General features: G+C 38.9%; 1 protein-coding gene across 6 annotated transcripts in view; it reads right to left on the bottom strand.

Moving 5' to 3' along the window:
- Nucleotides 1-12454: 12454 nt before the first annotated feature.
- khdrbs2 (KH domain containing, RNA binding, signal transduction associated 2) overlaps nt 12455-20859 on the bottom strand; it is an 80135-nt gene continuing 71730 nt past the window's right edge. The window contains exons 9-12 of one of the 6 annotated variants that reach the window (XR_003274251.1): nt 18131-18183; nt 15758-15846; nt 14631-14698; nt 12455-12757 (exon numbers count right to left, since the gene is read on the bottom strand). Coding sequence is in view for 3 of the 6 variants with exons in the window: in XM_026189987.1 (XP_026045772.1) it covers nt 20651-20745 (95 nt within the window). In the remaining 3 variants the exon portion in view is untranslated. Of the gene's footprint in view, nt 12758-14630; nt 14699-15753; nt 15852-17987; nt 18184-20568; nt 20746-20859 lie in introns of those variants that run through there. The other 5 variants (XR_003274252.1, XR_003274250.1, XM_026189987.1 and 2 more) reach the window with 5 other exon arrangements.

The raw sequence follows: 20859 nt of genomic DNA, 5'->3' as shown, positions 1-20859 counted from the left end.
TCAGCAGACGGAAATCTGATTCTGGGAACAATTATAAGATCTGAAGCTGATGACCTGAGAGGTCTGACTGGGTTGCAGCCAGTGAGCAAGTCAGAGATTGAGAGCTTTGTGAACTAATATAAAACATTTTAAAGGTAAGTCTAAATTGCTCTAGGAGCCAATCAAGTTCCTGAAGATGCCTACAGCTGATTTGGGGATTCCTGCAAACAGAGCGTTACAATAATTTTACCACTTGGTCTACATGGACCAATTCTCAGAGTCACTTCAAAACAGTAATTAACCTTGGATATATTTTTTAAGTGATAGAAAGCAGTTATGGTGACCTTATTGATGTGATTATCAAAACTTAGATCAATGTCCAAAATGATGGATGCCGAGGTTCCCGACTTGGATGAAACAGATGATAGATATGAACTTATGTGTGTATGTTTGCATTAAATTTCAACCATGTGGTTGGCTGATTAGATATGTGTCAACGAGCAGTTGACTAGGTACAGTTAGGCGCAAATATTTTTTACACATTGACACAAGTTTAGGTTTTGTTTTTTTTTGTTTTTTTTACCCGTTTACTGAAACGTTCTTAACATGTGCCACCCTCTATTTAATGGGACCAAAAGTAACTGGACAATTGACTCAGACTATTTCATGGGCAGGTGTGGGCAATTTCTTTGCTATGTCATTATCAGTTAAGCAGATAAAAGGCCTGGAGCTGATTTGAGGTGGGTTGCTTGCATTTGGAAGATTTTGCTGTGAACAGACAACAACTCTCCATGCAGGTGAAACAAGCCACCATTAAGTGAAAACAGAAGAAAAAAAAACAAAAAACATTGAGAAATTGCTAAAATATTGTGAGTGGCAAAATCTACAGATACATCCTGAGAAAGAAAGAAAGCACTGGTAAACTCGGCAAAAAGAACTGGACGTCCAGTGGAGACAACAGTGGTGGATGATCACAGAATAATTTCCATGGTGAAGAGAAACCCCTTCACAACACTCTCCAGGAGATAAGCGTATCGATCCAAGTCTCAGTAAAGTTCAGTTCTGGAAATAGTATGAAGAAGGCATGGAACAGCTCATGATCCAAAGCATACCACATCATCTGTAAAACACGGCGGAGGCCATGTGATGGCTTGGGCGTGCACGGCTGCCAGTGACACTGGCTGTTTATTGATGATGTGACACAGAACAGAAGCAGCCGAATGAACTCGGGCATACATACAGAATTACTTTACTGTCTGCTCAAATCCAGCTATATGCAGTCAAATCGATTGGGCAGTGTTTTGTAATACAGATGGACCCAAAACATACAGCTACAGAAACCCAGGAGTTTATTAAACAAAAGAAGTGGAATATTCTTGAATGGCAAAGTAGTCACCTGATCTTAACCCAGCTGAGCATTTCACTTGTCGAAGACTAAACTTCGAACAGCAAGACCCACAAACAAACAGCAACTGAAGGCTGCTGCAGTAAAGGCCTGGCAGAGCATTACAAAGGAGGAAACCCAGAAGCTGGTGATGTCCATGAATTCAAGACTTCAAGGGTTTTCAACCAAGTATTAGAAATGAATGGAAATTTTTATTTTCACTTATTTCATTTTTCCAATTACTTCTGAAGCCCTGAAATTCAGGCATTGTGTTAAAAAAATGCTTCAGTTCCTCACATTTGTATGCAATGTTTGTTCAGCCCACTGAATTAAAGCTGAAAGTCTGGACTTGAACTGCATCAGAGTTGTTTTATTTAAAAGCCATTGTATTAATGTACAAAACGTTAGCTCTGTCCAAATATTTCTGGACCTAACTGTATATCTAGCCATGTGGCTACTGTACAGCCTATTTAATACATTTCTAAAATGTCAAGATAATGAAAAACAAGACGTAACCTGACCACAGTGTTCAAACTGATCAAGGTAGTTGGTTTTATTAAAAGTGGATCTATTACACTTTCTTTCTAGGTCACTATTGCTGATATACTAGAATTGCTTTGCACAGTTCACAGTTTAAAACAGTACAGCCACAGCTGTGTGCCTGGCTGTACTTTACCCGTCAAAGAAAGGTAAGGATATCACATCTCTTTGACATCACACATCCAAGTGAGTAAACTATTGGACTGTAAACTGTGAGAAACCATGTTCTGAGCTGTCTGTAAATTTGCTGATCTAAAATTTGAAACTCTGGTCATGTTTTAACAGGAGCATCCATCACTGTAGCAGTATATGGCAGACAAAGACCAATAAAAAGGTCTAATAAAAGCTCTTTAAGCTTCTTTAGGTTTGCTGTTAAGTGTATCTGTGTGTAAATATGAATGTAGTTTTATTTAAGCATCTGATTCCTGTGGTTTCCCAATAAACCTAAGTGGTATAATCCAAATATTGAAGGAAAAAAAAAAAAAAAAAAGAATATTCAGAGTCTGTCCTCCATCTCAAAGCCCTTCTGAAACATATAAAACCAACATTGTTTGGGTGTTTACTTTTCTGGCAGACAAACTATTTCTGTAAAAAACAAAATTGCTTCCATCCACTAACAGCAGCTAAAACGACTGATGTGCCACACAACCAATCGGGAAAATATTTTTTAATTTTCAACAAATTCACTTCCCCGTGAGCGCTCATATGACTCCCTAATAATGGAGACACTTATTAAAGAAATTGCCCTGCTAGATTAGTTTGCAAAGTTGAAGGCAGTGGCTGTACAATTGTGTTGCAGTTTGTTGCAAGACCGATAATGGAAATTTCTATTTAAAGTGTTTTTTATTACTAAGCACCGTTTTCAACATTTAGAGCTTTGATTACATTTCTGTTTGATTTTCATCGTTCAGAGTATTTTAATCATCCGGAGCATGCAGTAAAGTTCACAGGACTCAGTTTATGAGTCAATGTTTAATTCAACCAGATTTAAATTCTTTCAGTATCCTCAATTACCTGCTTGTTTTTTATGGTAGCTGTTTGGAAAGGATTCTCCAGGCCTCTGGAAGTCTTCTGGAATTCTACATTCTACTAAAACATGTCCTCATTTGGTGTTTTGATCATTATGGTGGAGAATGGCAACAGGGTGCCCCAAAATCTCTCATAGGCCTTTCTGGGTGGATGATGGTGATTGCGAAGGCTGTAGCATACGGCACTCATTATTTTATACTTCTCAAATCATTTAGTGATGTCTTGTGTCCTGTGTATGGGGAATTATTGCCCTAGAAAACCACTAGAATAGAAATGATTTTTTTGTGTGTGCACAGACTGAGTCATGGTAAAAAGAAAGTACACCCTCTTTAAATTGCCAATCCCAAGTACAGCAGCAAATCTCCATCAGAGTAGCTGAAAAAGGGGAAAAAAAACCTCAAGGTGCAATGGCCCAGTCAAAGTCCAGACCTCAACCTGATTGAAATGCCGTGGAGAGAGCTGTGCATAAACAAATGCCCATAAACCTCAATGAACTGAAACAATGTTGTAAAGAAGAGTGTGCCAGTATTCCACCACAATGATGTAAGAGGCTGATAAACCCACAGAAAACCATTACTTCAAGTTATTGCTGCTAAAGGTGGTTCTACAAGCTACTGAATCATGAAGTGTACTTGCTGCTTCTTCATTTTAGCTTAGTTTTAGTTAAATAAATAATGACACTGTGTAATATGTATGGTAATGACTAGATAATTTTTATTATGTCCTGATATGTAAAACCTTAGAAGTGAAAGATTGTACTTTCTTTTGGTGGCTTTATATTAGAGGAGAGCGGATCGATCCGAATACTGATGCTACGGATACCAACGCACAGCACAATGTTAAGAAGTGGGCAACAAAAAGGCCTCAGTAGAAGAAAGAAAAAGTTCTAATAGTGACGAGTAGAAAACCACCAAACTCACTTAAAATAGAGTACACAAGGTTTATTTTTCTTTCTAAGCAGAGTAGAGGAGTGAAGGCTTAGTTCTGGCCTGGAATTCAAGAGTTGAAGCCACCACGGTTACAAACAGGAAAAGGTCTGCATCTTCCCGACAAAGGCTTTTTACCCACCTTGATAGGCTTTGCATTTGTAGGGAGTACGTTTTCACAGCAGGTCCTGGGAATACAACTCTAAAGCTCTTCTCCTCCAGGTCGTGAGCGATTTCTTCTGGTTGGCCACCCCCTAATTACAGAGTAGGCTTAAACTTCCTAATACACAGGTCCAACAAACCAGCAGCTTCCAATCCGGTCTTTTATCACAACAAATCCATATAAACCCAAATTAAAACAAATCCTCCTTCCAGTAAAATTTAATTATTTTAGCAGCTAAACCATCCAGGCCAGGTTAAAACTATTGTCCTTTAAAATGCCTTTTTCTCTCACCAGCTTTAAACGTGTCCTACAACATACTTCCTTCCTGTTTCTGCCTTTCTGTCCTATTTATAGAGAAGGGCCCAAATCCACACCAATCAACTACTCTCAGTACTCAGCTGGACTAGAGTGGAATCCCCACTCCCACATGGGTGTGGCTTATATTTCACACACAAACACAAAATACAATTATTGAACTGGAAAATAATCCTAAACCAGTGTTTACAGTGAGATTCTTTCAATTATCCCACAACGACTAGTTAAAAAATGCATTTTACTTTGTTTTGATTTTTTTGTCACATTTGTAGGTGTTACACACCACATGTCTTTGTCCGTGCACCTGTTGGCATCGTTCCACTGATCTAAATGTAGAGAACCGAGAGTGTCCGTTACCGTCTCTCGGTGTCACTGCGTGGTATTGATTGTAACACCAGATGGAAGCATCAGTTACACTCCCATCAGCATTTTCTCTCATTCTTGTGAATCCTGGCAATTCTTGCAGTGCTGTAGAGTGTGATGTTGGGCTCTAAATGATCATTTAAGAAACAATATATTTGCCATCGAGATTGTTCCCAAACACTAAATTAGCCTCGAGACGTGACAAAACTCTTGATTGCAAAACTGGACACAAAACCACCTGCAGCTGTATGTAAATGCATCACTATTCCTGCGGGTGCTGTCTCATTAACCTGACAGATGTGTGAGTCTCTTCTCATGCGATTAACTTCGCTCGCAAACTCCGCGCTCCTTCTAAGCCTTACCTGCAGCCACGTTGTCGCTTCGTGTTGGACAAAACCCGTGAAAGTGGTGCGTTAGTTGCTCTAAACATCCCCTTCGCTCCTGCAGGAATGTTTTAATCAGCAGCAGCACGCATGCGACTTGGCTTTACGCTTCTTCGTATTGTTCTGGATCAAACGGCTTGGTAAACAGTGACCATCTATTTCCGCCCCCAAACACTACAAAGTTTGCTTAACTGAACGTACATTTACATTTTTCTTCTCTCTCCCTCTTTCTTTCTCTAGTTATTTTTCCCCTGAGTTATTTGAGCTTTGAAGGTTGGATTTAATGAGATCATATTGTGCATCCATATTTGACTTGAAAATGACTTAGATCTTTGTTTACAATGCTTTCCTTCGTTTTGCTTGGGTGCATGTTCTGCTTGGATTATTATAAACACACGACTGTAGAAATAATCACAGTATAAGTTTGAGCACCTTTAAATTTTCAAACTCGCTTTGCTTTCTCTCAGACCGCATCAGTGACTTGATAAGTAAAATATGTTATCATCACAAGAGGGAGTAAAAAAATTTTTTGTAAAAATAAATGGCTTCTTATCTAATAGAAAGCTAATTAGAGTGTTTCTAAAAATCAAACTATTCCTTTAAGTAAAAACACAAACTTTTTTTAAAAAATGCGTTTGCGGCCTACTGCAAATATCTGATGATAACTCATCTATAATTGATTTTGGTTTAAATTAATTCTCAGAAACTCCCACTTGAATTTAAATGTGATGTCTGTATTGAATGGCTGCTGTTTCTCCACAGGAAAAAAAGAAGGAGAAGAAGCTCCCTCACGTCTTCCTACTACCAGTTAAGTGGATTCTGTCACACATATTAAAACCAAATCTGCAGCAGAGTGTGACACATCAAAGGGGAAATGGGAAGCGAACCCCCTTGTTAATGGAGGGAATTGTGGAAGTGGAGACTGTGAGATGTTGGGGCGACATAATGGCACTGACAATCAACCAGCTCTGTGCCCATCCCTTTTCCCTGCAGGGGGATGTTGGTGGAGAGGGAGAGCTGGAGCTTGTTGATGCTTCGTGAGCTGACACTGAGTTAGCAGTCTGAACAGACAGTAGATAAGAAACTGAAAGATGGGCAGTGTGAGGGGGGGAAGAAAGAGTTGGGAGCAATCTCCTGGATTGTCTCTTTGACGTTGATAAATTGAGGAGCCAGATCTCGCCAATCCACCAGATTGCCCCCTTGAGATTGAATGATACAAAAGAATTTTTTTTGCCCCTTTATTTTTACTGCAGATAACCTCCTTAAGGGGGTGTTACAGTAAGATGAAAACACTGTCAAAATGTATTGTTTCTTAGCCGTTCAATTCAAATCTAAAGCCTGCTTTAAGATGAAGACCTTACACCAGGGCTGCCCAATCCCAGTCCTCGAGAGCTACTATCCTGCAGCTTTTAGATGCATCCCTACTCCAACACAGCTGAATCAAATGGTTTGATTACCTCTTCAGCATGCCATCCTGTTTGGCAAAGGCCTGATAACAAGCCATTCATTTGATTCGGGTGTGTGGGAACAAGGATGCATCTAAAAGCTGCAGGACGGTAGCTCTCGAGGACCGGGATTGGGCACCCCTGCCTTACACGATGTATCCCTTTGTAAGTTCCTGAAGGCAGGCTGGTTTAACCGCTTTGCTCATCTCTGTAAACTGTTGTCAGGCACATTTTGGGAAATGAGATAACAGAGGAATGGTCTTTGCTGTCTTCTCAAACATGGTTAGTTATAAAAAGAAAATGAATGCCATAAAGTGAAACATCAGTATATTCTAAAATTGGTAAGTTTGTTTTTATTCTCTCAAAAGCACTGCATTCATCACTCAGAGAACAAACCATCCTTTGGGCCGTGGAAGTTGACACAAATTATTCGCTCCATTAAATCACACCTGCCGTTGAACATTTATTAAAAAATAAATCTGTTTTGAAATAATCTCAGCCAGAGCGGGGGTGGGGTGCAGGAGCTCACCTCTCTCTCTCTCTCCCACAGCTGCATTGGTTAATCTCCTCCTTGTAGTTCATAGCCTCGGCACCCCTCGGGGAGGTGGGATTTTTTTTTGCACTACTCACATGCATGTTTCATCTTCACAGGGTCTGAAGCAGCACTCGCTATAGAGAACTGCAGTTTTCCCAGGCCCCATAATTGTCTGTAGTTTGATGTCTTAGCTGGTCAAGACCTCACATGTGTGCCAGCAACTTCAGAGAGAGCTACAAAAAGATACCTTTTTTTCTTCTCCTGAATTACATCAGTGTGACCCTACAGCATAATTCCAACACCAAACACACACTGACTAATGACTCATATTTTTCACCCGCAATTGAATCTATGTCATACTTAGCTTTATACATGAAAATGTGTACATCACAATCAAATCAGGCTCAAAACCTACAGAATTGAGCGTTTAAAGTAATCCGTCAAGTGCCTGCATTCAGGCTAAGAAGAATTTTCTGTTAAAGGCCTGTTAACATTTCCTTGCCATTCACACATCATGGTTGAAAAGTAAGTCTGCGGAGAAAAACTAAGAGAAATGTTAATTCAAAATGCCAGAGAGGCTCTGTGTGAAGTTCCCGTATAGTTGGCTTTTCTTCGATCCTGAAAATGATGTGAAAAACATTCACTGAGACAAAGTGCTAATACTTCCCCGAGGGTTCCCTCGCTGATAAGGTGAAGTCAATGTAAGCTTGTAATCGATTTCATCAGCTTGCTGCAGCAACCCTCAGAGCATTTTAGTAAAGAAATGCAGCAGTGAAGGGATAATTCAGTAATGCCTTAACTGTGACTTGGGAATGTTGTTTCTGTCTGTGATTATATTAAAATTAACCTTTGGTTACATAGAGGCCTAAGTAAGCCTATATAGTTAACAGACAATTAAAAAATATCACATTGTTAGTGACTGGTGGGTGTATGTACTATATTTGCTGTCAGAGCTGCATTAATTCTTTCAACAAGGTGCTGGAAACATTCATGAGAGACGTTGGTCCATGCTGACATGAAAGCATCACATAAGTGCTGCAAATATGTCAGAGGCACATTCATTAAATGAACTCCAAAGGTGCCCTGTTGGATTAAGATCTGATGACTGTGGAGGGCATTTGCTGAAGGAACCGGTTTGAGAATACCTGAGCTTTGTGACATGGTGAGTTATCCCGCTGGAGCCATCAGATGATGGGTACGCTGTGGTGATAAAGGGATGAACATGGTCAGCAACAATTCTCAGGTAGGTTGTGGCTTTTAAAAGACGCTGATAGTAAAAGCTTTCACGTTGTTTACGCCAAATTCTGACCCTGCAATCTGAATGTCATAGCAGAAATCGAGATTCAGTAGTCAATAGGCTTAATAGTCAATGTTTTTCCAATCTTCTGTTGTCCAGTTTTGCAAATTGTAGCCTCGGTTTCCTGTTCTTGGCTGACACGAGTATCACCCACAGTTGCCTGCTGTTGCTGTAGCTCATGTGCTTTCATGGTTTGGTGTGTTCAGAGATGCTCATCTGCATACCCTGGTTGTAAAAGTGGTTATTTGATTTAATGTTGCCTTCCTGTCAGCTTGAATCAGTCTGACCGTTATCCTCTGATCTTTAGCACTGGCAAGGCATTTTCACGCATAGAACTGCTGCCCAGTGGATATTTTCTCTTTTTCAGACCATTCTCTCTGAACCCTAGAGATGGTTATGTGGAAAAATCCCAGTAGATCAGAACTTTCTAAAATACTCAGACCAGTCCATCTGCTAACAACAACTGTGCCACTTCATCAGGTCATTGTGAACGTGTCTGCCTGCATAAATGCAGATTCTGGCTTATAGCTCATGAAACTCAGAGAGATCAACGAAAAATTAATGCTACACGATACAGAAATTTCTAAATTCTGAAATGTAAGTTCATTTATACACTCAGAACTTGATCAGGGCTCCTGTGCCACAACTTACTGCATCACCATGGTGTGGCATGAAGGTGTTACTTTAGCCTTCCTTTGATAATGGCCTTCAGCTTGTCTGAACCTTCTATAGCAATAACCCAGTATGACCTGAACCCCCATAATGTATCATTGGGTTTTGTTTGGCCAATTAAGCACAGTGATAGCATGGTCTTCAGTCATTTAATGGTAAGGTTATGAAAAGAATGAATTTTTCCACAGCATTTTATTGCTTTGAGATGCATTAACCTACAGTAGCTGGGGAGTGGTGAGTACGTATGGCTCCTACAGGTGGATGTTTACTGGAGTGGTGGAGGGCAGTAAATTTAACATGACATTTTGCAGCTTATGCAGACAATATTCATGGAGAGAGTGCGTTTGATATATGATGTGAGGCCACATATCTATGAATCAGTACTGCTCTTTGCCTCCCGAGTTTGCAGGCTTTGCTCTATACATGCATATGTGCTTATTCTAATTTCCTATAGGAAATTAGAATCAACTTCTTGCCAAGAGCAAATTAAGCGAGCTCACTAAAAAGCAAAACGAGGCAAGGGAAAGAGAAACGTATGAATAAATTCTATTAGCACAGAAATTGTAATTTATTTTACCAACTGGCTGGCTTTTGTACCCCGCATTTTAACTAGCAGCATTATTATTTTTTGATTCAATAAGTTACATAATTGATCATCTTTTACCACATTTTCTCCACGTTGGACACGTGCTAACAGAATATGTGTGTATATATGTTATGTTTAGGTTATGCAGGGGATTTAATATGCATGGACCTACAAAAACAACATTTAGTTCGGAGTGATTATGAGCATGCTCGTACTGCACACACTAATTGTCAGCTCAGTGTTGAGACATATAAACTTTTAGCATTAGCTGAAGCCATCACTGAACGCCCTTTCCTGAGATGTGGCACATCTAATTTTCCTTGTGTGGCTGTAAAGAGTTCCCTGTAGGAAGTGCAGACTTGTCATGTGCTCTCCATTAAAACACCCAGGGACAAAAAGACTCAAACATGACTTTGACTGCATCAACGGCTGAATCAATTGTTGGCTGTTTTTATGTGGGCCTCATGAATCACCTTGCCCTCCGAGCAATAGTTGTTGTTTACTTTTGCCATCCAGATCAAAATGAACAACTGTGTGTTATTTCCAAAGCTGCGAAAGAAAACACAATGAAGGCAAAACAAAAGGGTTTCATTGGGGACATCTGTGACTCTGAATCCTGACAGCTACATTACAGTGTTGCCTGTTGGAAGCATTTATCCAACAGTGTTACCCATGGGTGTATGCGCAATATTAAAGAGCTGGGAGAAAAAAAAAAGATACCTGCTGTGGCTTCATTTTTTACAATCTTGAGTAGTCTGTCAGCTAATTGGACTTTTGGGTTTTTAAGACTAGAATAGCCCACCTTAAATGAGAAAAACTCCAATAAAATCTACACCATGTATAAAAGAATATCTAATGGTTATATATTCATGCTGTAACAAGCAGCAGTGAATGAGATTGGAAAGAATACAGCAGATCGGGATAATAAGCAACAGCTGAGGGTTAACCTGAAGCTCCCTTTCAGATAAGTGAAAAGGCGAAATATCACATATTTACACAAGCTCGCAGGGCAGAATCAAAGCACTGACTTTTTAATACAGGATGACAGGAAATATCCATCTGTATTAGTAAAACTGCACTAATTCAGACTGGATGTTAAACACAAAGCATATCTGTTTCTAGTAAAAGACACGAGATATGAATCACCTGCCATCATTAGACCACGCGCCATATTCAGGCACAATTTATCCCGTTTATCCACTATATGTGTTTGTGGTCTGCAGCAGCTCAGTTGCCAAGGAAATATTAGATATTTTTACATAAATATTTGTGATCTTAAACAGGAGATGTATGCAGAAGCTTACAGCTGTCTACATTATGCATTAAAAACACTCACTGGGAACAGATGCAGACATCAGTGTTTGCTTTAAGACATTATTCAGTGAGAACTGGTTTTATTTTTAATAGAAAGAGACTCGAGCAAATTCCGATGGGATCCAAAATTTACTTAGAAAATTAATTTTTTTTTAGAGGCACTTCTTGTGTTGCTTTATTCCTTTTATAATGGAAGCCTTTATTATTTAATATACACTGCGGTGAATTCAGCCGGCACTATACTGTATTTATGAAGGTGTGCAAGAGCAGTTCAGTTCACTTCCTCCTTAGTTGATCCATGTGCATAGTGCAACATAATATGTCAAAGCTCATCATCTTTCTAAAATTACTGCAGCTCTAATGAGTTAAGGGGGAGGGCTTTGGTGCTAGAAGGAAGCTAAGATCAGCTATGGTAGTCGTCTTACAGTAGCACACACCTACTGTCACCTGGATCCCAGCCTGCTGTCGCAAGGCCAGAGAAACAACATGAAAATGATCAAAACACATCCAGGGCTCTAACTCTGCACACCATTTCATCACAAGCACTACACTGGTGAGGAGGCTCTTTTAGACTCTGGTGATTATAAGCCCTCGTTTTCTATTCTGGCTCATCAAACCAGCTGTCTAAACAAAGCGGAGTTTGCTCAGGTAGCCGTTCTTGGATAGAGGAAATGCTGTGCGTGTGAGAATTATCACCATGCTCTGTTTTGCATCATTGAACATTTCTGGGTACTCGCCTAGATCCTGACCCACTTTGGTGTCTTTGTGTTTCCGATATTTAGATCAAGTGATTTTTTTCAGGAAGATAAATGCCATGCTGTCTGACTGACTCTGTGGAGTCTATGTCATCGAGTGAATGAATTAAACAAATGTCAGAATGAGGGGGGGTGGTGGTGGATATTTTGACGAAACAAGTCTGCTGTTCATCTGAGCGGATTCACAACACCCCTTTCCACCCGAAAAGATAACACAAAGACGAACACCCGCATCAAATTTGAGTCGTTAAACCTGCGAGCTGTTTGACTTGAACACATCGCGAGAAGGTTTGGTGCGACTGGTTTATGAGACAATCGATTTATTGTTTTGTAAATCAAATACGAACACACAAATCCAGAAAGAAGACAGTCGTGAACATTTATTTGAATTGTAGGGAGCTTGTATTGCTTCTATCAATCTCAAGCGTTAATCACCGTGAACCATATGTAGAGCTGGAGACAGCACCGTTCATTATGACTACCACTTTGAAAATGACAAGAGGTGAGCTGTGACTGGCTGCTGGAGTGTATTGTGGAGGCAGTGACGGGTCGGGCCCGTAAAGTAGCTTTGACACTTGGCCAGAATGCCAGCAGTGGGCTCGACTTATTTAATGAACTAACATGTTCGTGTTGGCAGCCCTAACTGAAGCATTTATTAGAGAGCTGGGAACAGACACAGGGTGCACTCAGGTTGGTAATGACAACAGCCACCAAATGACAGCACCTTTAAATAAAATAAGGTGCAGTCGTGTTGAGACTTTAAAAAAAAAAAATATATATATATTTTCACTTTAGGCCACAGCAAAATAAAAGAATACTGAACAGAAGTGACATTACGCCAAAAGTGCATTTCAAATATTAAAAATAAATGAATGGGACTTTTCAGCTCCAAAAACAGGAATCCTAGTTTTCTAACCTTGGGAGATTTTTACAGGTCAAAACTAAATAAATAAATAAAAGTCTGTATATATAATACACATGTAGTCTAAGGGCGTAAGCACACATAAAAACATTAAAAAAAAATATTGTCCACCAGGAGTGTGACCTGCTGTCTTCTTAGTGCACAGCAACCTGTAACACAAATAGAACAGAGGTAAATGGACTTGTGTACTGCTGGAAAAAAAAAAAAACTGATAAAAGTAAATAGTTGAAAAGCATTTTACAGGTTTGCTTTTTTGTAATATTCTACTTTCTTGGCAAGAATTGGATGAGAAGATTGACACTATGGTTGTGCTGCTACTCTAATTATAAAGCCTAGAATAAAAACTGGATTTTCCCAGTCAATCCTAGTCAATCAACCTGAAAATCAGGGAGGAAGGTCTTCTGAAGCTCACTAGTAGATTGAGTTACATAGATAGAGATATAGATAGCTTGCAGAATTAATGAAGAAATAGACTAAGTTAACCATTTTCTGCCTGTGTGGCATGGACCCTCTTTATCAGACTCTGAAATATGAATGAATGTTTCCCAAAATGTCAAATGATTCTTTTCTTTCTATACATCAATGAATGGAGCTATTCATGTGACAAACATGTAGTCGTGTCGTGTGAATGGATTCTGATTTGTATGACAGATGACACTTGTGTCCTTGGTGTGTAGCTGTTTGTTTGTTTATGCGGAGAGCCTTTGAGCCCCGAGTCTGACATTTTGGCTGGATGTGCATCAAATGCAGTGCGGTAATTCGCCTCCATCCACTGGCTGTCTCTTTATGAATCCCCCAGTTATAATCTGTCAACACGCGTCTGACATCCTGGGTGATGTTTTGTATAGAGACGCAGCTTTTAGCCGGAGACAATCAGCTCGTCCTTGAGATGGATATGGAAAGAGGTAGACCTCTTCTCTATCACCTAGACCTTTTCAAATGAGCTTTTTATTGTCTTGTTAAAAACAAATAGTTGCAATTACTTGAGAAAATAAGAAAGTGAGCACGAGAGCTGTCAATAAAGAGTGTGAAGCCATCGTTTGCTTGCACAGCTGCTTTACAGAATTAGCGACTAGCCTGCAGCATGTTGCATGTCTGTGAATGTCTCCGTCTCTCTCACAGCCAGTCTGAACCCATAAGCAGATGGTATCATTACACGACTGCAGAATGTGTTGATATAACTTCAAGCTGTGCAAGGACTATTTTCTATCATTTATATTTATACTTATTTTCCTGTCTGATTACCAAGTCAGTGATGACACTTCCAGAGTGTGACTTTGTACACCGCTTGGGAATGATAGAAAACAAACTTACCTTCTAGCTGTATTCTGTCTACTATATCTATTTATTTAGGTCTGTATAAGAAATAAATACAATATCATACAATTCAAACAATAAAGATGGGACACAGGACAGAACAGCCAGTCTGGTTTTGTCTGCAGTTCATCAGTTAATTTGCTTAATCTGCACAAAAAACATACAAATCCATAATGGTTTTATAGTATTTAGTAGGTTTTATGTATCAATATCATTTCTTGGCTGGACAAAATTCTTCTTTTTGTGCTTAGGTAAGCTAAAAAAAAGTGCTTTATAACTCCATTTTCTCACAGACCTGCTTTCAGCTAACTTGTGTTAAAAAAGCTTCATTGCAGTGAGTGTTTTACTTTTAGAGTGTTTTGGCCATTGTTACTGATGCCAGATTTTAACAGCGCTACCTCATCTGTTATAAACAACTACACAGGCCAACGGGAACTATAATGAAGAAGTAATATCAAAACAATCACTTGATGATTCCTCACAGAAATTATGGCTAACCTGCTTTAACTGTGTTAAAGCAGGTTAGCCATAAAAGTTTGTGTTAATAAAAGTTTCCTGCTATACCTGCAAAACTGGAGAAAGATTTACCAGAGTGTGAGAATTTCCTTTTAAATATAAATCAGATCACCTCTTGATGAATAAATATGAACGAAAAGGTTAAAAAAAGAGCAAAGTAAATGATCATAGTTACCAGTATCTCCTTACCTATTTGTGATCTGTAATCTCTTTCCATCATGTTGCATCATCCCTTCTCTCCAAGTCCAAACTTATTTCTGTGTACAACAAACAGAGGAAAGAAATGATCTTTACTTTTTCATCAGCAAAGATGAAAATCCAAGAGAATCTTTACTGATTCGGCTTTTGTGTATTCTATTAGGAGTATTGAGGCTGCATAAACATTTTTGCTATAAAAAAAAAAGAGAGAAAAAACCAGCTGCTGGTTTTTATAGTGCCTGAGGCTGCAGCAAAGGTCTGCGCAATGTACAAGAATCACCATGGATACGTGCGTGGACTAATGGCATCTGAGGAGATGCAAAGACAACTGCAAAGTCTTCATGAGTTTAATTCTTTGTGCAAAGAAAAAAAAAGTCACAATGAATAATGACTCATTTAAAAAGATCCCTTTTGTAATCTCAGTGTGGGAGCAGTTTTATTAGCGGCATTCATTTTAAGAAATACATCAACATCCATAGCAGGCTTTGGGATTTCATCTCTTGGCTGGTCTTGAGCTGGCGGCAGGCTTGTTATGAAAATGGATCCGAGAGCGCTTCTGGCAAAGGGGGCATGAACATCACTGAGATGCACAGAGTTTCCAGCAGCAATGATTACTTCCAACTCATAGGTGCAGATAAACAGGAGAGCTAGTTTTAAGAGGAAAAGTACTACTGAAACTATTTTCGATTCATACTGCAAGTATAAAAATCTAACTTCAGCTATTTAATCTATAATTTATTCATAGCAGTCATGTAACCCCTGCACTTGTTCAAAGAAAAACTGAACAATCACATGTAATCCTTTTAATTAACTGCAGTATCGCTGAAATGTTTTCAATGAAAATGCTGTTTTCTGTGGGTTCATTTAATAAGACGCACAGTGCTGCGGCTCACTGCTAGCCTACAATATTACACTGTGAAAATAACCTTGGAAAATATCCTGTGTGACAATGCTACTGGTGACGTACAAATTGACGACATCTTGTGAATATTGCATTATGTTGACACAAACATTCTTTATATATGTTCCCCAAGTAAACATTTTCACCTTATTGCTTAGGGAGGCATTATATAGCTGTTTTGTCAGGTGATTTATGGAGGACGACACTGCGTACCTACCTAGATACTTCCCCGGCCAGTGAAGGACCTGAACTTGCTTGATGGCAAAGTGTAATCTTCAGGTCTGTAGGAGCCGTTTTCAATTTCTTCTGCTCTGGAGAAGAGTAAACAATGACAATGCAACAATTATGATTGTGTCTTAATTTTACAGTACATGACTTTTGTCAGAAATGTAGGACAATGTCAGTGTGGTAGTGTGAGGTATGTTTGAATGGCTTCTTGAAGAGGCTTGCTCAAAAGCAGTTCTTACCCCCGTCTATAGGTTATATATATGTCCATAATGGAAAGATGCACATCCACAATGTGAATCTCATATTCCACCTCATCCCAAAGGTGCTCTATTGTTTTGACATGTAGTAAATGTGGGGGCATTGTGGGTACAATGAACTGATTGACTTGTTCAAGAAACCAGTTTGAGCTCTGTGACATGACACATCAGATGATGGGTACACTGTGGTCATAAAGGGATCAGCAACAATACTCCGGTAGGCTGTGGTGTTTAAATAATGCCCAGTTGGCACTAAAGTCCCCAAAGAGTGCCAAGAAACTATTCTCCATACCATTACCTATGATACAAGGTAACCGGATCCATTCATGTTTACACCAAATTCTGACCCTACCATCTGGAAGTTACAGCACAAATCGAGACTTGTCTCACCATTGTTTACTGTCCAGTTTTGAGTGAACTGTAGCCTCAGTTTCCTGTTTTTTGCTGACAGGCGAGGAACCCAGTGTGGTCTTCTGCTGTTGTAGCACATCTGCTTTGAAGTTTGACATGTAAAATAAGAGATGCTCTTCTGCAAACCTTGGTTATTCGGTTACTTGGTTATTTAAGTTAGTCTAGTCTTTCTATCGGCTCTGAGCATTTTCGCCCAGAGATGTGCTGCTCATTGGATATTTTCTATTTACCGGACCATTTAAACCCTCGACATGCTTGTGTTCAGCAGGTTCTTGACCGTGCTTAAACACCTAAATGCACTGGGTATCTGCCATTTGGCTGTGATTAGATATTTGTGTTAATGAGCAGTTGAAAAGGTGTACATAATAAACTGGTTGGGTATAATAATAATAATAATAATAATAATAATAATAATAGTAAAAAGAATTAGAGACTAATAGAAACAGTTTTTGTCCTTGATTAAAAGCAGTATTTTTTCCCAGTGGGGACTTTTGCCCTTGGACGGATGGATGAATGAATGACATTCATAACGGTATGTGCAACTGTTGCGATGAAGGTCTTAGATAAAGCAATGTTAATAATTAGTAAATGCTACAGCTGTAATAAGCTGTGTGTGTATTATTGTGGAAATGCATAATCAAAAATGATTGTAGTGTGAGAGGTGAAAACTCTCGATTCTATTCTCAACGATTCAGCACTAATATAAACAACTACTGATGCTACATCTCACAAGGTGCATATATCTTGTTATGCATGACATGCACGGGTGTTACAAAACGCACCCTTCTATTGAAAAAAGTCAATAGAAGTGGACGAGTTATGAATAAGTCAGCAGGTATCTGACCATAGGGATTAAGCGGAACTGTATTTGCAGAGTAATAAAACAAAAACTGAAGTGAAAAATGCACACAGAGATACAATAAGAGCATTACTGAACAGCAGAAAGGAAATGTGCAATAACGGGTCCAGCTGAGACAAAAGCACGCAAGACTGACAGCATATAATCTTGGCAATAACACACACGTTGCTTTCTGCAACTCCAAAACCTCCCCCCTCATTTCTGCACATACAATTGACCTTAACATCTCGCCTTGCGCAGCGCAAATACTTCACTCTGAGCCAATCTCATACAGTCAGTACTCTACCATTCTTCTAATCAGATGATTAATTATTTCTAATTATATTGCAGTTTTAGTTAGATTCTGCTTCCTATACATCTTTTGTTTCCATTATTTTAATTGCATGTCTGTGCTTTATTGTGTTCTTAATGAGCTGTCAGACCTGTGAAAGCTCTCACACTTACAGCTAATGTAAACGAGCATTAATAGAGAATCTATCAGAATATTCCACGAGATGGAAATTATATTTCAATCCCTCAAGTGTGACACAGCCAGCCGCAAGAAAATATTGCTCTTAATCATAGAAATATAAACAAACATAATGTGGTTTATAATACTGTGGATAGTGAGCTAACGTTAAAATGAACATTCAGACATCAACATATATGAGTTTTCAGGTGGTTTTAATGTGTCACCTATGATTTCAAGTTAGCATTTAGAGTTTTTGCTGAATGTGCGAAAGGAATCCAGTGAAGAAACTTTCTAATCCTCTCCCAATTATGCCCCATTTACATGTTAAAAGTGTGAATCACTGATTATTTCTGCAACTGAGGTCGTGACAGTGTCTCCACTCACCTATTACATTCCTCTCCTCTTTGACCAAAACACACCGCGGTGTGTTTCCTTATCTACGGAGAAGAACAAATCAGCGTTATAAAGAATGAATCGGTCCTATGCATCATCGCTAGTCCACAAGTATAGAATGCATGCATGCAATATTTACACACAAGCCTTGTTACATTCCATCACTGTGAAAAAAGTAAACCAATTCAAGGTATTATAAAAGTGACATTTTATTAGAATTACTTTTATACCACCGATGTGGTGTTTAGTTTGCCGAACAATATTTTAGTGTCTTTTTATTAAAATTTATTCTCTCTTTTATAACAGCTGAATTCCTTGTGGATCTAGTTAGAGATGGGAAGGGATTTTAATTCAACAGTGCATTTATTTGGGGTTAAAACGGGCAGGTTTACTTTTTTTTAAGTGGAGGTTAGATTAGGATTATCATTAGGGTTACCTGCTTAGTGTTTAGTCTTCCTTTGAGTCCCGTGATCTACACTCTTAATGAGAGTCAGGCTTCAGGTGTACTAATCACAAAAGAGAATTCAAATTGCTAAATAGATCTCAGCTTCGATATTTAAAGAACGGAAAGTTACAGAGCAGGTTTCTCAGGTTAAATGACAGAAATGCAGAAAGGCGTTAGCAGAGACATTGATGAGTTGCTGAGGCCGTTGTTTTCCCCCCTCAGCAATGACATTCAATCAGAAGGTAAATACCAGCATCTAGATCCCGTATTGCCCACATGCTTTTCTTTAAGCTCCAAATGCTGAGAATTTTTAAGGCATTATTATGATAATATATGAGGACTTCTTACCTCTTTAAACGCCATATCAGAGTCAATCAGTGTCTGTTTAATGATGTACAACTTCAGAGAATGAATTAAGAACAGAAATTTATTAGTTTCTTAAGAAAGTGATCAGATATTCAAGGATAACATACGGTGTTTTACAAATGATTCATTTGGGACAGGTTGGTGGGTTTTCTTTATGAAACGAGTTAGCCGTTACCTGCAAGCAGATGTTAGGTTTTAGAAACAAGAAGCTTGAATTGCGTCACGTATCGCGTTAACAAACTGCAGAACAATAGCAATTTAATGCTTCACAGGCTGCTATTTAGAAAGTCTTACACACTGTGTTGGAGGTTTATGCTGTTTTTATTAAATGCCTTATGTACAAATACAGATTACACACAGAACAAAGCACGCATTAGAAATTACACACTGTACATTGCTTTCAACCAAAACTGTGTTTTGCACGATCATGATCTCACATCATTTTGTATCATTTAAAGTCACAACATGGCCTAGGGTAATTTTGCCTGATATTTCAACATTAAACATTTTTTTAGAAGAAAATTTTAGGTCATTTAGACACTCTGCACTCAGGTCTTCAACTCTTCTTCAGGATAGGTTTCCATTTGTTGCATTTAATGTTATTTGTGTTGTGGGGAGTGTTTAGACTTGCCGTTGGTTAGTTATAGTTTTTGCAAATCAAATCAAAGTTGCAGATTAGTTCTGTTCAGATAAAGTGAGAGAAAAGCAACAGTTTTTATTTTTACTAAACCAAATCATCAAAAAAGTGGAAAAAAAATTGCCTTGAAGAAATCAGTTTGAATTTCTCCATGAAGTAATTTAAACCAGACAGCAGCCACCAATCAGTGAACTCTGGAGAAAGGTTGAAGTTTTTAAAAAAAAAAACTTTTTCAAATTTAAAGTGAACACATTTTCTCCGTAGCTGTGGCTGGTTAAAGACTCATCGTGCCTGTAAAGTCACTGACAAAGAGCTAAGCTGGATTTTGTGGGCCGTTTTCCAAATTAGGAAAAAAGTGCCAATAGGGTTTGAATAACTTAAAAAAAAATACTCGCATAAGAGGGCAAAACTAATTTCCCCCTAGACAAACTCGTATTTGAAGAACAGGCACAACTAAAATGAGAAAAAGTTTTGCTTGTTTTCCACATCTAGTAGCGTGTCACGGTGGATAAAAACGGACATGGCATCACTGGATGTTTCGCAACACCACGAAAATGCCTCTATTATGTGGGGCACCGAAGTCTCCTTAGCAATTAAAGCAAGTAGAGAGACGCAGCAGAGTTTTGATAGGCTCTCTAAGTCAAATTATGTCTCTATGATTGCCTGCTTTAACACAGTGAACAGGGGTTGGCTATTAAACCTTAGTAATCACTACATTAAAGACACTAAATGGAAACCAACTAGTCACGCAAATCCCACAAGAATAAATCTGCAGATTAATGTTTTAGGGCAGAGGGAGCTGGAATGAAGGGCATTTAAACAGCCAAGAACAACCTTCCTGCATATGGATGAGAACTGTTAAGTGTCTCTTTTGTTAAAAAAAAGGCTCAAACATCAGTATACTGCAATAATTGTTGCTTTATGCGCTTTATGGGGGTGGGGGTGGGGATTTTCTTTTTACTTTCTGAAGAAGATGGGCCAAAAATAAAATAACTGTTACAACATTTATAATGGATTTAAAAAATAGATATAAATAGCTGAGAATTGGAGGTCTGGACCACCTTTAGTATCTGCCATAAGGATGTTTTCTGTAGCCTCCTCGCGTCAGCCGTAAAACAGGGGCTTTGAGACTGGCTCGGGTAGTTCCCCACTCCTCCTCTGCAGATTAAAGCAAACAAACGGTGGAAAAAAAGAGTTAAAAACGCATTGCAGAAAGCTGCTGCATTCACAACGGAAACGTCATGTCACAAAGGCAAACTGTCTCTCTTCTCT

Source organism: Astatotilapia calliptera, chromosome 13, assembly GCF_900246225.1.
Source record: "Astatotilapia calliptera chromosome 13, fAstCal1.2, whole genome shotgun sequence".
Classification (NCBI taxonomy): domain Eukaryota; kingdom Metazoa; phylum Chordata; class Actinopteri; order Cichliformes; family Cichlidae; genus Astatotilapia; species Astatotilapia calliptera.
The sequence above is the reverse complement of the archived record's forward strand: the minus strand, read 5'-3'. Positions and strand labels throughout refer to the sequence as shown.